The sequence below is a fragment of the Scyliorhinus torazame genome, chromosome 2 (assembly GCF_047496885.1).
Source record: "Scyliorhinus torazame isolate Kashiwa2021f chromosome 2, sScyTor2.1, whole genome shotgun sequence".
Classification (NCBI taxonomy): domain Eukaryota; kingdom Metazoa; phylum Chordata; class Chondrichthyes; order Carcharhiniformes; family Scyliorhinidae; genus Scyliorhinus; species Scyliorhinus torazame.
Window position 1 is genome coordinate 99548612 of NC_092708.1, and position 13457 is coordinate 99562068.

General features: G+C 46.1%; 1 protein-coding gene across 5 annotated transcripts in view; it reads left to right on the forward strand.

Annotated features, from left to right (window-relative positions):
- Nucleotides 1–13457, forward strand: part of wdsub1 (WD repeat, sterile alpha motif and U-box domain containing 1) — a 66050-nt gene that overhangs the window by 21100 nt on the left and 31493 nt on the right. For all 5 annotated transcript variants that reach the window (XM_072474799.1, XM_072474820.1, XM_072474788.1 and 2 more), the window contains exon 3: nucleotides 7004–7191. In XM_072474799.1, the coding sequence (XP_072330900.1) occupies nucleotides 7004–7191 (188 nt within the window). The remainder of the gene's footprint in view (nucleotides 1–7003; nucleotides 7192–13457) is intronic.

Consider the following 13457-nt stretch of genomic DNA (forward strand, 5'->3'; position numbering starts at 1 on the left):
GCCTCTGACCGGCATGGCCTGATCCCTGCCCGAAAACCGTGCCGGAGAATACGGCAGCCGACGTCGAAGCGGCGGGGCGGAGAATCCCGCCCCAGGTTTTCCAAATACCACTTTGGAACAAAGTTTCTGCTGAACTTTAAAAAAAATATTTTTTAATTCTCCTTTTTCACATTTTCTCCCAAATTCACACCCAACAATAAACAATGATCAGTAACGAATGTAATGTCAATCGCCATATCAACAACAACAATCCCATCCTCCCACCAACCCCGGCTGGTCCGACACCCCGAATATGGCCTCCCAAGGGCCCGGGTCCAGTTTTACGTGCACCACTTTAGAGATTACCCTAAACACTACCTTCCAGTAATCCTCCAGCTTTGGACAGGACCAAAATATATGAATATAATTTGCGGGGCCTCCCCCGCAACGTTCACACACGTCTTATACCCCCTCAAAGAGCCGCCCTTGTATGGTGCACTCTATACACCACCTTCAGCTGCATCAGCCCCACCTCGCACACGAGGTGGAGGCGTTCACCCTCTGGAACACCTCACACCAGAAACCCTCCTCCATGCCCTCTCCCAACACTTCCTCCCACTTTTCCTTGATCCCTTCTAGTGACGCCTTCTCCTCCAAAATAGCCCTGTAAACCGCCGATACTACCCCCTTCTCCAGTCCCCCTATTGTCAGCACTTCCTACAGCAATGTGGAAGCCGGCTCTACTGGGAAGCTCTATCTGCTTTCTGGCGAAGTCTTGAACCTGCATGTATCTAAATATTTCTCCCTGCTCCAGTCCATACTTCGCTCCCAGCTCCTTCAATCCCGCAAAACGACACCCAAGAAAAAGATCTTTTACTGTCCTAATTCCTTTCACTTCCCGTCTCCGAAAATTTCCATCCCACTTCCCTGGCTCAAATCTATGGTTCCCCCGAATCGGCATTTCCCTTGACCCTGCCCCCAACCCGAATTGCTGTCGAAATTGCCTCCAAATTTTCAGCGAAGCTGTTACTACCGGACTCCCTGAGTATCTCCCCGTGGCCGTCGGGGGCGGCCCTGTTGCTCGCGCCTTCAATCCCGATCCCTACCCAAACTCTTCACCATTCTGACCCATTGGAGTCAACCCCTCTTACCCAGCTCCGTACCTTCTCCACATTCGCCGCCCAGTAATAATACATCCGGTTCGGAACACCCAAACCCCCTGCCTGCCTTCCTCTCTGTAGTAGCACCTTTTTAATTCTGGCCAGCTTCCCTCCCCATATGAATGAGGTAAGCATCCCTTCAATCTCTCGGGCAACCCTCAGGTATCTAAAGTGAGTCCCTGCCTTACGGAATGGCAGCCCCTGCCCCCACCCCTGGCCGAGACACCACAAAATATTCACTCTTGTCTCGATTTAATTTGTACGCTGAGAAAGACCCAAACACCCAAAGCAGCTCCAGTATTCCCCCTATTGACACACTTGGTTCCAACACGTATAATAACAAGTCATCGGCATACAAGGACACCCTATGCTTTAGCTCCCCCCCGCACTATCCCTTTCCATGCCCCCAAACCTCTTAATGTGATGGCCAATGGCTCAATCGCGAGTGCAAACAGCAGGGGGGACATAGGACATCCCTGCCTAGTCCCACGGTGGAGAGGAAAGTATTCCGAGCTGATGTTATTTGTGCGGACACTCGCCCTCGACTCCTTATATAGTAGCTTTACCCAGTCCACAAATCTGGGTCCAATTCCAAACCGCTCTAGAACTGCTATCAAGTACCCCCATTCAACCGGGTCAAATGCTTTCTCAGCGTCCAATGCCACAACCACCTCTGTTTCCTTCCCCTCCGCCGGTACCATAACCACGTTCAATACCCTCGTAATGTTCGAAAAGAGCTGCCTCCCTCTCACAAACTCCGTCTGATCTTCAACTATCACCTTTGGGATGCACTCCTCTAGCCTACCTGCCAGTACCTTCGCCAATATTTTTGCATCCACATTTAAAAGTGATATGGGCCTATATGTCCTGCACTCCGTCTATCCTTATCTTTCTTAAGTAACAGGGAAATCGATGCCTGCTCCAAAGTTTGTGGTAACACCCCCTTCCCTATCGCCTCCTCAAACATCCCCACCATCAGCGGTACCAGCTTATTTTTGAATTTTTTATAATATTCCACCGGAAATCCATCAGGCCCTGCCACCTTCCCCGACTGCATCCTCCCAATCTCATCTTTTATCTTCTGCTCCATTATCGCCCCCTCTAACGTAGCCCTGTCCCCCTCCCCTAATCTCGGGTACTCCAGCCCATCTAGAAATTCCTGCATCTCCCGGCCTCCCCCAGGTGGCTCTGACCTGTACAATCTCTCATAGAATTCCTTAAAGACCTTGTTAATCTGATCTGGAGCTACCACCAACTTCCCTGCCCTGTCCCGCAATTGGACAATTTCCCTGGCCACAGCCTCCCTACGGAGCTGACCCGCCAACATACGGCCCGCCTTCTCTTCATGCTCATAAACTGCCCCCCTTGCTCGCCTCAATTGGCGTAGCGCTTTGTTTCTGCTCCACTTTTAACAGCGAAACCAGACCAGGTTTTTACACCACCCCGTTTACGTTTCTTTTGTCTCAACTGCTTTTATATAAATTCTGAGATCCAGCCATCGACTTCCATAGTTATTTGAACTCACGTTCCACAGCTTGTAGTAAAATCTCACACATCTGAAAATCTTTCTGGCATTTTAGCCGCCTTCTCAGCTCCGTCTGTCTTTACTGAACAGTGCTCTGTTCTACTCTTTAACTTCAGACTTCTTAGAAACGTTCTCTAGTCTCCTTAAATAGCTGCTCTTCAGATCTCTGCAATTTCTTTCTTCACCATTACTCCATGGTATGGCTTTTTTTCTAGCAAAGCTGAGAGAGATATCCCTCTCTGACTTTCAAAACCAACTGCTTCTAGCAGAGCTATGAGAGTTGCATTCCCTCTCACTACCTATCTCCAACTACAATCAAATCAGCTAAGCTTCCCTACCTTACAAGACCCCAGTTGCTAAGCAACACCCAAATGTTTGTGCCCATTATTTATTCTTCATGCTGTAGCCCTCTCTAAGCACAATAGAAACACAGTTGGAACTTAACCAACCACCACACTTATGAACACCTTTGTCCAGCATGAATCTAACTATAGGTTTTATCCTACCAGGAGCAGAAACATTAGATTAAACACACTTGTATACCTTATATTTAATATTTACCACTACAAACCTAATTCCCTTAAAACCATCTTTGTTTTCCTAACAGTAGAGTATAATAATGTTGGAGATATTCGCTTGATAATGTAGTAAATAATGATGGGAAAGAACCAGAACCTCGAGGGAAAACAGCTGCTTACAGGTGAAAGATCTTTCGGGAAGTGGACCTATGAATCCTTTAAGAAAACATAGAAGGCAATGGAAAATATATTCTTTTCCCTAGCCATATTTATCATTTAAATTTAAAATAATAATCTTTGTTAGTGTCATAAGTAGGCTTACATTAACACTGCAACGAAGTTACTGTGAAAATCCCCTAGTTGCCACATTCCGGTGCCTGTTCGGATACACTGAGGGAGAATTCAGAATGCCCAGTTCACCTAACAATCATGTCTTTCGGGACTTTTGGGAGCACCCGGAGGAAACACACGCAGACACGGGGAGAATGCAGCCTCCGCACAGACAGTGACTGAAGCAGGAATCAAACCCGGGTCCTGGTGCTGTGAAGCAACAGTGCTAACCAATATGCTACTATGCCGCCCAAAATTAGAGCCTCTTACAGACAAGCAAGACCGCAAAATGTGGAGAATCATAAAATGGTTACGGCATAGACTGGCACCATTCAGCCAGCTGTGTCCATGCTGGCCCTCTGCAGTAGCAATTCACTTGATGCTACTACCCCACCTTTTCCCGGTAGCCCGACACATCTTTCTTTTTCAGATAATGATCCCTTTTGAATGGCTCTATTGAATCTGCTTCCACCACTCGCTGAGTAAAAAAAGTTTTACCAAATGTCACTATTGTTTCTTTTGCCAATCACCTTAATTTTATGCTGTCTGTATGCTTCTGCCAATGGAAACAGTGTCTCCCTATCCACTCTGTCTAGATTTTGGATATTGCTATCATATCTCAAAGCTCTCGACACTTTCAAGTTTCATATTACCTGCAAAGCTTGAAATTGTGCCCTGTGTACCAAGGTCTGGTTATTAATACATATTTGGAAGAACAAGGTTCCTAACATTGACCCCGGTCACTTGGCCAGTTTTGTATCCATATTGCTAATGTCCTTTTTATTCCATGAGCTCTAACTTTGCTCACATGCCTGTTGTATGGCACTGTTTCAAATGCCTTTTGGAAATCTGTGTACACCACATCAACTCATTACCTTCATCAACCCTCTCTGTTACCTCAGCACAACCTCCAGTTAGTTAAACACAATTTGCTTAACATATTTGTGCTGGCTTTCCTTAATTAAACCGCATGTTCCCCAGTGATTATTAATTTTGTCCTGAGACATTAATGTGAAAGTTTACAGATGACCCAAAACTTGGAAGTCAGTGTGGGGGATAACAGCAGACTTCAGGAGGACTATGACTGGTAAATTGAGCAGAGACATAGACAATGAAATTCAAGAGAGGCAGTTGCATGATGGTGTATGTTGTCACAGGGTAAAGTTCTGGGAATCTGGGTTCGAATCCTACCATGGCAGATGGTGAAATTTGAAATGAGTAAAAAAAATTTGGAATTAAAAGTATAATTATAACCGTGAAACCATTGTCGATTATTGTAAAAACCCATCTGGTTCACTCATGTGCTTTAGTGAAGGAAATTGGCCGTTCTTACCTGATCTTGCCGACATGTGACTCTTGAATGCCCTCTGAAATGGCCTAACAAGTCACTCAAGTCTAGGGCAATTAGAGATGGGCAACAAATGCAGGCCCTGTCAGTGACGACCACATTTTGTGGATGAATATACAAAGAGTACAGTATTAATATTTGTATTAGGCACAAAATTGGGAGGTACAGTTAATACTGAGGGAGACGGTGACAAGATGTTAATAAACATACAGAATGTGAGTAAATGGCAAATGAAGTTCAGTACAGATAAATTTGAGGTGGTGCACATTGATATGAGGAATAAGAAAGCCAGCTGCGCTTTGGATGATGAGTTGAAATGCGGTAAATTCCCACATGGACTTACGGGGTCACACTATTGACAGTAGCAATGTATGAGATGAAATGAAAATCGCTTATTGTCACAAATAGGCTTCAAATGATGTTACTATGAAAAGCCCCTAGTCGCCACATTCCGGCACCTGTTCGGGGAGGCTGATACGGGAATTGAACCGTGCTGCTGGCCTGCCTTGGTCTGCTTTAAAAACCAGCTATTTAACCCAGTGTGCTAACCAGCCCCTGTAAATCATCAAAACGATTAAAAAGTGCAAGAAAAACATTGGAGTTCATATCTAGAGGAATAGAATTGAAAAGCAGAGAAATTATGTTGAACTTTCATCAAACCTTGGTTAGACCACACTTGGCATAGTTCTGGACTCCATATTACAAGAAGGATATAGAAGCAGAGGAGAATGTGCAAAAAAGATTTGTTGGAACAATATAAGACCCGAGAGGGTACAAGAATCAGGCAAGACTGAACAAACAGACTGTTAGAGAGCACTGAAAGGTGACCTGATGGGCTTCAAAATGATGAAGGAGTCTGATAAGGTAGACAGAGAAAATGTTTTCACTTCTGGATAAGCCCAAATCAAGGGCTCTGAATATAGGATAATTAATTAATTCAATAAGAAATTCAGGAAAAAGTACTCAGTGCTGAGAATGTGGAGCTCGCGAACAGAAGGAGTTGTCAAGGGAAAGCTGGAATAAGTAATAAAGGGAGAAAGGAGTAGAAAGATATATAAATGCGATGAGATGAAGGAAGGTAGGCAAAGGTTCATGTGGAACATAAATACCTCCATAAACTTGCTGGGATCAATGTCCACAGAAGTGCATATGCATCATATTGCATCATTTTGAATTCCTATCTATATGCTAATATATCTGTGTGCACATCCTGTCAACCTTTTCCATTTAAAATTCTTATGCATGCATCTATACTGGAAGGTTGATAGATGGCCAGCGAGAACGCTGCATTGTAAGTGTGGATATAAACACACATTTATAGTGGAAATGCTGGGAAGCCCTCTTGTTTATGGGCTATCTATAGGGATTGGATGAAAATGCAAGATTTCTCAAAAAAATGTTCAAATAAAATAAAATCTTATATAAATACATATGCCATTAATGTGAGGACCAAATTCAATCAACATGTCCTATTCAATGATCTCTTTTTCTCGCCGAAAGTTTACATGGTCTTCACTTCACTTCTACAGTGGAATTAACTAATATCTTTATTAAAAAGCTTCTGTAGGCCAGAGACTTCCTGTCCAAAAACCTTTCTACCTGTAGTCACTATTTTGCTTGTAACATATTGGTATTAATATTTTCATGTCAACATTTAACAGTAAATTCAGATCTATTAATGTCACAACTTAGGATTCCGCCATTTGGCTATGAGATGTTTTGTGACAAATTTCTGAACTCTTTCTTGCAATTTGGTTGCCAATTTTGTTTTCTGTTTCTGAATATGCATATCACCCATCCCTGTACTGCTCTGTCTGGGCTTCCACTGCCCTACCCACAAGCCTTTAACCTTCTTTTGTTCTTACTAGTCATAGCATTACTCTTACTGTACCTTTTAACCCATCCTCCACCCATTCCAGGACACTATCCAGGGCATTCCTTTCCCTCCCCAATCTAATATCCCCTAACCTTATCCTGATTGATTAACGTTGCTCTATTGGAGTATAAAGTTTGTGTAAAATATTTTACGGATAATTTTTGTTTTGTATAGATTGTTTGTTTAGATAAGGATGAGTTATGAATAAAGCCCTGTGTGACATTCTCATGTAACATTTGTAGCTCATTGAATGCAACTTAACTTCAGGACAGGTGCTGTTGAGGATGGATCAGTAATTGCCTGTGACTTTTCGCCTGGTGGTAATCACTTTGTAACTGGCTCAACATCCGGAGAGCTGACAGTTTGGGATTGCCAAATGAAGTGCCTTCTTAATTTGAAAACAGCTCATGACCTGGGAGTCACCTGCTGTGAATTTTCAACTCAACCAATCAATGGTATGTTTTGCCTTGAGTAGTTCAGCAAACATTATTTCAGACATTTGAATATTTATGTAATGACATTTTGAGGAAATTATTGACATTACATCACATTTTTGGTTCTATATCTTTTGAAGTGATGTATAAAAGGGGCATTACCAGTCTGAAAAGGTATTCTGACAATTTTGAGATGAAAGGAGGTTCATTTTGAACATGAGTTCAAATAACCAGTCCCTTAACAAAATAGTTGTCCATTTAGCTGGAAAAGTTTAATTACCAACAGATATTTTAGAAATCAACAGGCAGAATTTTTAAAAAATCTAATTAAATGAACTATAGACTGTTGTTAATACAAATTTAGCCTAATAAGGAAGTAACAAAGCATTTTGAAAAATATGAATTGCACTAAATTTATTATACATGGATCTTTAAAAAAAAAAATTTTTTATTAAAGTTTTCACAAAATATCAACAACAAAATGTAAAAGGAACCCAATAGAATTAAATACAAAACAACCCGATGCCCCCCTCCCCCTATACATAAATAACAAATTAACACCCCGAATTAACACATATATATACACCCCCTCAGATCCCCCAGTATAGACAAACAAAATAAAATAGACCCCCCCGGGTTGCTGCTGCTACTGACCATTGTCTACTGTTCTGCCAGGAAGTCCAAGAACGGTTGCCACCGCCTGAAAAACCCTTGCACCGATCCCCTTAAGGCAAATTTCACCCTCTCCAATTTTATAAACCCCGCCATATCGTTGATCCAGGATTCCACGCTTGGGGGCCTCACATCCTTCCACTGAAGGAGAATCCTTCGCCGGGCTACCAGGGACGCAAATGCCAGAATACCGTCCTCTTTCGCCTCCTGCACTCCCGGCTCCCCTGCAACCCCAAATATTGCAAGCCCCCAACCCGGTTTGAACCCGGATCCTACCACCCTCGACACCGTCCTTGCTACGCCCTTCCAAAATTCCTCCAGCGTTGGGCAAGCCCAGAACATATGGGTGTGGTTTGCTGGGCTCCCTGAGCACTTAACACACCTATCCTCACCCCCAAAAAACTGGCTCATCCTTGACCCGGTCATGTGCGCCCTGTGCAGCACCTTAAACTGTATGAGGCTGAGCCTCGTGAACGAAGTGGAAGAGTTCACCCTCCCCAGGGCATCTGCCCACGTCCCCTTCTCGATCTCCTCCCCCAACTCCTCCTCCCACTTACCTTTCAGCTCCTCCACCGTGGCCTCCTCCTGCATCACCTGGTATGTTGCCGAGATCTTCCCCTCTCCAACCCACCCCCCCAAGAGCACCCTGTCCTGTACCGTACGTAGCGGCAGCAGCGGGAATTCCACCACTTGCCGCCTGGCAAACGCCCTTACCTGTAGATACCTAAAGGTGTTCCCCGAGGGAGGGCGGGGGGGGAGCCCGTACTTCTCCTCCAGCTCACCCAGGCTCGCGAATTTCCCATCCACAAACAGGTCCCCCAACCTTCTTATCCCTGCCCTGTGCCACCCCAAAAACCCTCCATCTATTCTCCCTGGGACAAACAGGTGGTTCCCCCGTATCGGGGTCCACACCGAGGCCCCCACTTCCCCCCTATGCCGCCTCCATTGCCCCCAGATTTTGAGGGTAGCCGCCACCACCGGGCTCGTGGTATACCTCATTGCCAGCGCCTCCAGACTCGTACCCTCACAAGATGCCGTCTCCAGCCTCTTCCATGCAACCCCTCCCCCTCCATCACCCACTTGCGCACCATCGCCGCATTGGCGGCCCAGTAGTACCCACCGAGGTTGGGCAGCGCCAGCCCCCCCCATCCCTACTCCGCTCCAGGAACACCCTTCTCACCCTGGGAGTCCTTCGCGCCCACACAAACCCCATTATGCTCCTGTTGACCTGCCTAAAGAAGGCCTTCGGGATAGGAATGGGGAGGCACTGGAACAGGAACAAAAACCTTGGGAGCACCGTCATCTTGACTAACTGCACCCTACCAGCGGCAACGCGTCCCACCTCTTAAACTCCTCCTCCATTTGCTCCACCAGACTCGTGAAAATAAGTCTATGCAGGGCCCCCCAGCTCCTGGCCACCTGGACCCCCAAATATCTGAAGCTCCTCTCCGCCCTTTTTAGTGGGAGCTCACCAATCCCCCTCTCCTGGTCCCCTGGGTGAACCACGAACAACTCGCTCTTCCCCATGTTGAGCTTGTACCCTGAGAAATCCCCGAACTCCCTGAGGATCCTCATTACCTCCGGCATTCCCCCCACCGGGTCCGCCACATATAGCAGCAAGTCGTCCGCATAGAGCGACACCCTATGCTCCTCCCCACCCGCACCAACCCCCTCCAGTTCCTTGACTCCCTCAGTGCCATAGCCAGGGGTTCAGTTGCCAGTGCGAAGAGCAGGGGGGACAGGGGACACCCCTGCCTCGTCCCTCGATGCAACCGAAAGTACTCAGACCTCCTCTTGTTCGTGGCCACCCTCGCCATTGGGACCTCATACAACAGCCTAACCCACCTGACGAACCCTTCCCCAAACCCGAACCTCTTCAGCACCTCCCACAAGTACCCCCACTCTACCCTATCGAAGGCCTTCTCAGCATCCATCGCCACCACTATCTCCGCCTCCCCCTCCCTCGCCGGCATCATAATAACGTTCAGGAGCCTCCGCACATTTGCGTTCAACTGCCTCCCCTTCACGAACTCTGTCTGGTCTTCGTGGATAACCTGCGGCACCCAATCCTCAATTCTCGTGGCTAAGACCTTCGCCAGCACCTTGGCATCTACATTTAACAACAAAATCAGCCTGTAAGACCCACACTGCAGGGGATCCTTGTCCCGCTTCAGGATCAAGGAAATCAGTGCCCGGGACATCGTCGGGGGCAAAGCCGCCTCCTCCCTTGCCTCATTGAAGGTCCTAACCAGCAATGGGCCCAACAGGTCCACATATGTTTTGTAGAATTCGACCGAGAAACCGTCTGGCCCCAGTGCCTTCCCAGCCTGCATGCTCCCTATCCCTTTGGCCAGCTCCTCCAGCCCAATCGGGGCCCCTAATCACGCCACCAGTCCCTCCTCCACCTTCGGGAACCTCAATTGGTCCAGAAAGTGGCCCACCCCTCCTTCCTCCAGTGGGGGCTCGGACCGATACAGTTCCTCATAAAAGTCCCTGAAGACCCCATTGATGCCAACCCCACTCCGCACCACACTCCCTCCCCTATCTTTAACTCCCCCGATCTTCCTAGCTGCATCCCGCTTCTGAAGCTGATGCGCCAGCATCCGGCTTGCCTTTTCTATACATGGATCTTCAAGTGGCACATGCAGTTTCAAATTCCTAGGGGTGCACATCTCCAAAAATCTGTCCTTGTCCACCCACATCGACGCTACCACCAAGAAAGCACAACAGCGCCTGTACTTCCTCAGGAAACTAAGGAAATTTGGCATGTCCCCATTAACTCTTACCAACTTTTACAGATGCACCATAGAAAGCATCTTATCTGGCTGCATCACAGCCTGGTATGGCAACTGCTCGGCCCAGGACCACAAGAAACTTCAGAGAGTAGTGAACACAGCCCAGTCCATCCCACAAACCTGCCTCCCATCCATTGACTACATCTACACCTCCCGCTGCATGGGGAAAGCGGGCAGCATATTCAAAGACCCCTTCCACCTGGCTTACTCACTCTTCAAACTTCTTCCATCGGGCAGGAGATACAGAAATCTGAGAACACGCACAAACAGACTCAAAAACAGCTTCTTCCCCACTGTTACCAGACTCCTAAACCACCCTCTTATGGACTGACCTCATTAACACTACACCCTGTATGTTTCATCCGATGCCGGTGCTTATGTAGTTACATTGTGTACCTTCTGTTGCCCTGAATGTATTTTCTTTTATTTCCTTTTCTTCCCATGTATTTAATGATCTGTTGAGCTGCTCGCAGAAAAATACTTTTCACTGTACCTCGGTACACGTGACAATAAACAAATCCAATCCTATTTGATTTAAACCATATACAAGAGAGGACGATGAATGCCTACTTACTCCTTGACTCTCTGGGTGTTGACAGACCCGCGCTCAACTGCCGCTCCGCAAACTCTGCCCCGCTACCACAATATCAATGAATTCTTCCCGGACTAGGGATTAAATCACAATCATTATGACACAGTCTCACTAGGCGGTGCATTTACCCACTAAACTATCAAGGTATCCAAAATTGGTATTGGAATTGGATGAAGGTTGAAGGTGAGGAAATTTTAAAATAATTAATTTGGGCAGTCTAATAATTAATAACCAGCAATGATTTCTGTATTTATCATGTATGTGGAAAAGCTTTTACTTTACAAATTACCGTTTAGTAATTAGAATTGAACTAAACTTGTAGACAAGTTCATTGATATTTTTAATGCGATGCGCTGATCAGCACCTGATGCTTCCAATGGGTCAAAATCCTGGAACTCTCTAATAGTACTGTGGATTTACATACACCATGTGGACTGTGGACTGCACTGGTTCAATAATGCAGTTTCCCACCACCGTCTCAAGGGAAGTTAGGGGCGGTCACTAAATACCGGCCTAGCTAGTGATGTCCACATTCCGTGAAAAACAGCATTCATAACATACGCAGCTATTAGAAGGTTGATTACTTGCTTGCACCAGGGTTCGGATGTAATCCTTGAAGTTTTTTTATTCAATACCATCCTGGTATCAAACTCAGCAACACAGACTACCCAAATTAAAACCAACAGTTCCTCGACTTCATTGAACAGGAGCTCTCCAGCACTTCCACAGTGCGCAGACGTCAAATGTGACATACATTGAGGCATGATCTAAAATGCTGCGCTCTCACCATATTGGATGGAAGAGCAAAGGTGCTGACTAGTTCGAGTCCAATAACACTGTAATGGGCTCTGTTATTGAAAACAAGCAACCCACTCTCATTGATTACAAGAACAAACTGAACAAGAAGACTCTGAATGCATCAAGCACCACTCCCAGTAATGTCCTAACAGATTGCTAGACAGTGTGTCAGTTACCACTTTGCCAGAATATCCAGATATCCTTTAACACAAGGAAAGCTGGTGGGCACGTATGAAGGTCCACTAGCAAAGAAAACAGCCCCATTGAAAACAAAGGCAAGGGACAGAATGTACAGAATCTCACACCTGTAAAGAGTTTGGCTTCACCATCAGCATTGGAAGACTGATGTCATGGTCCAGGATGTTGTCATACTGCCATCTATCGGCATTGACAATGTGACACTAGAGTATTGATCGTTTCCCTTATCTAGGCTCTACATTCACCAGTAATTTGTCACTTGATGTTGAAATAAACACCCATTGCAAAGTCACCGACTGCAATATATGGTTGGAGAGATAGCTGACATACTTCCTTGAGTTGCACTCCAGGGAGAGCACTTTCACTGAGCAAGCTCGAGACACCATAGAAATCCTGCCTGTCATGCCAGAGCTGGATGTTGAACACACACTGGAGGAGCTTAGTAAAGCTATTGACTTGATTGCTATGGATAAAGTTTGATGTCCTGAATTCATCAAGCACAGGAACCGGCACCCCTGCAGCATCTGCATGAACTTGTTTCTGCTGGAAGGAGGAGGCAGTGCCCAGGATAGATGCAAAGATTATGACCCTATACAAGAACAAGAGTGACTGCCGTGATTGCAACAATTGAGGCATCTCCCTGTGGAGCATCGTGGAAGAAGTATTTGCCTTTGTTGCCCTTGTCAAACTGCAGGTCCTGGCTGATCACACCTACTCTGAATCCTAATGTGGTTTCAGGCCTAGAAGATCTACAATTGACATGATCTTCTCAGTCCGGCAGATGCAAGAGAAATGTTTGAACAAAGGAGACCACTATGTATTGCCTCCATTGATCTCGCTATGTGAGCAGAGGCAATCTATCCAGGCTGTTGGAGAAATTTGCCCGCAGGCTGAAGCTGCTCAATGTGATTTCCTCTTTCATTGACAACATGATGGGTAAGGTCAGTTATGATGGGGCAACATGGGCAGCATGGTGGCAAAGTGGTTAGCACTGCTGCCTCACGGCGCCAAGGACCCATGTTCGATTCAGTACTGAGTTTGCACATTCTCCCCTTGTCTGCATGGGTCTCAACCCCCACAACCCAAAAAGATGTGCAGGGTAGGTGTAGGTGAGCTGACCACACTAAATTGCCCCATAATTGAAAAAAAAAATTGGGTACTCTAAAAAAATTTTAAATGGTGGGGCAACATCAGAACGCTTTGAGGTCTGCAGTGGGGTCAAACTGGGTTGT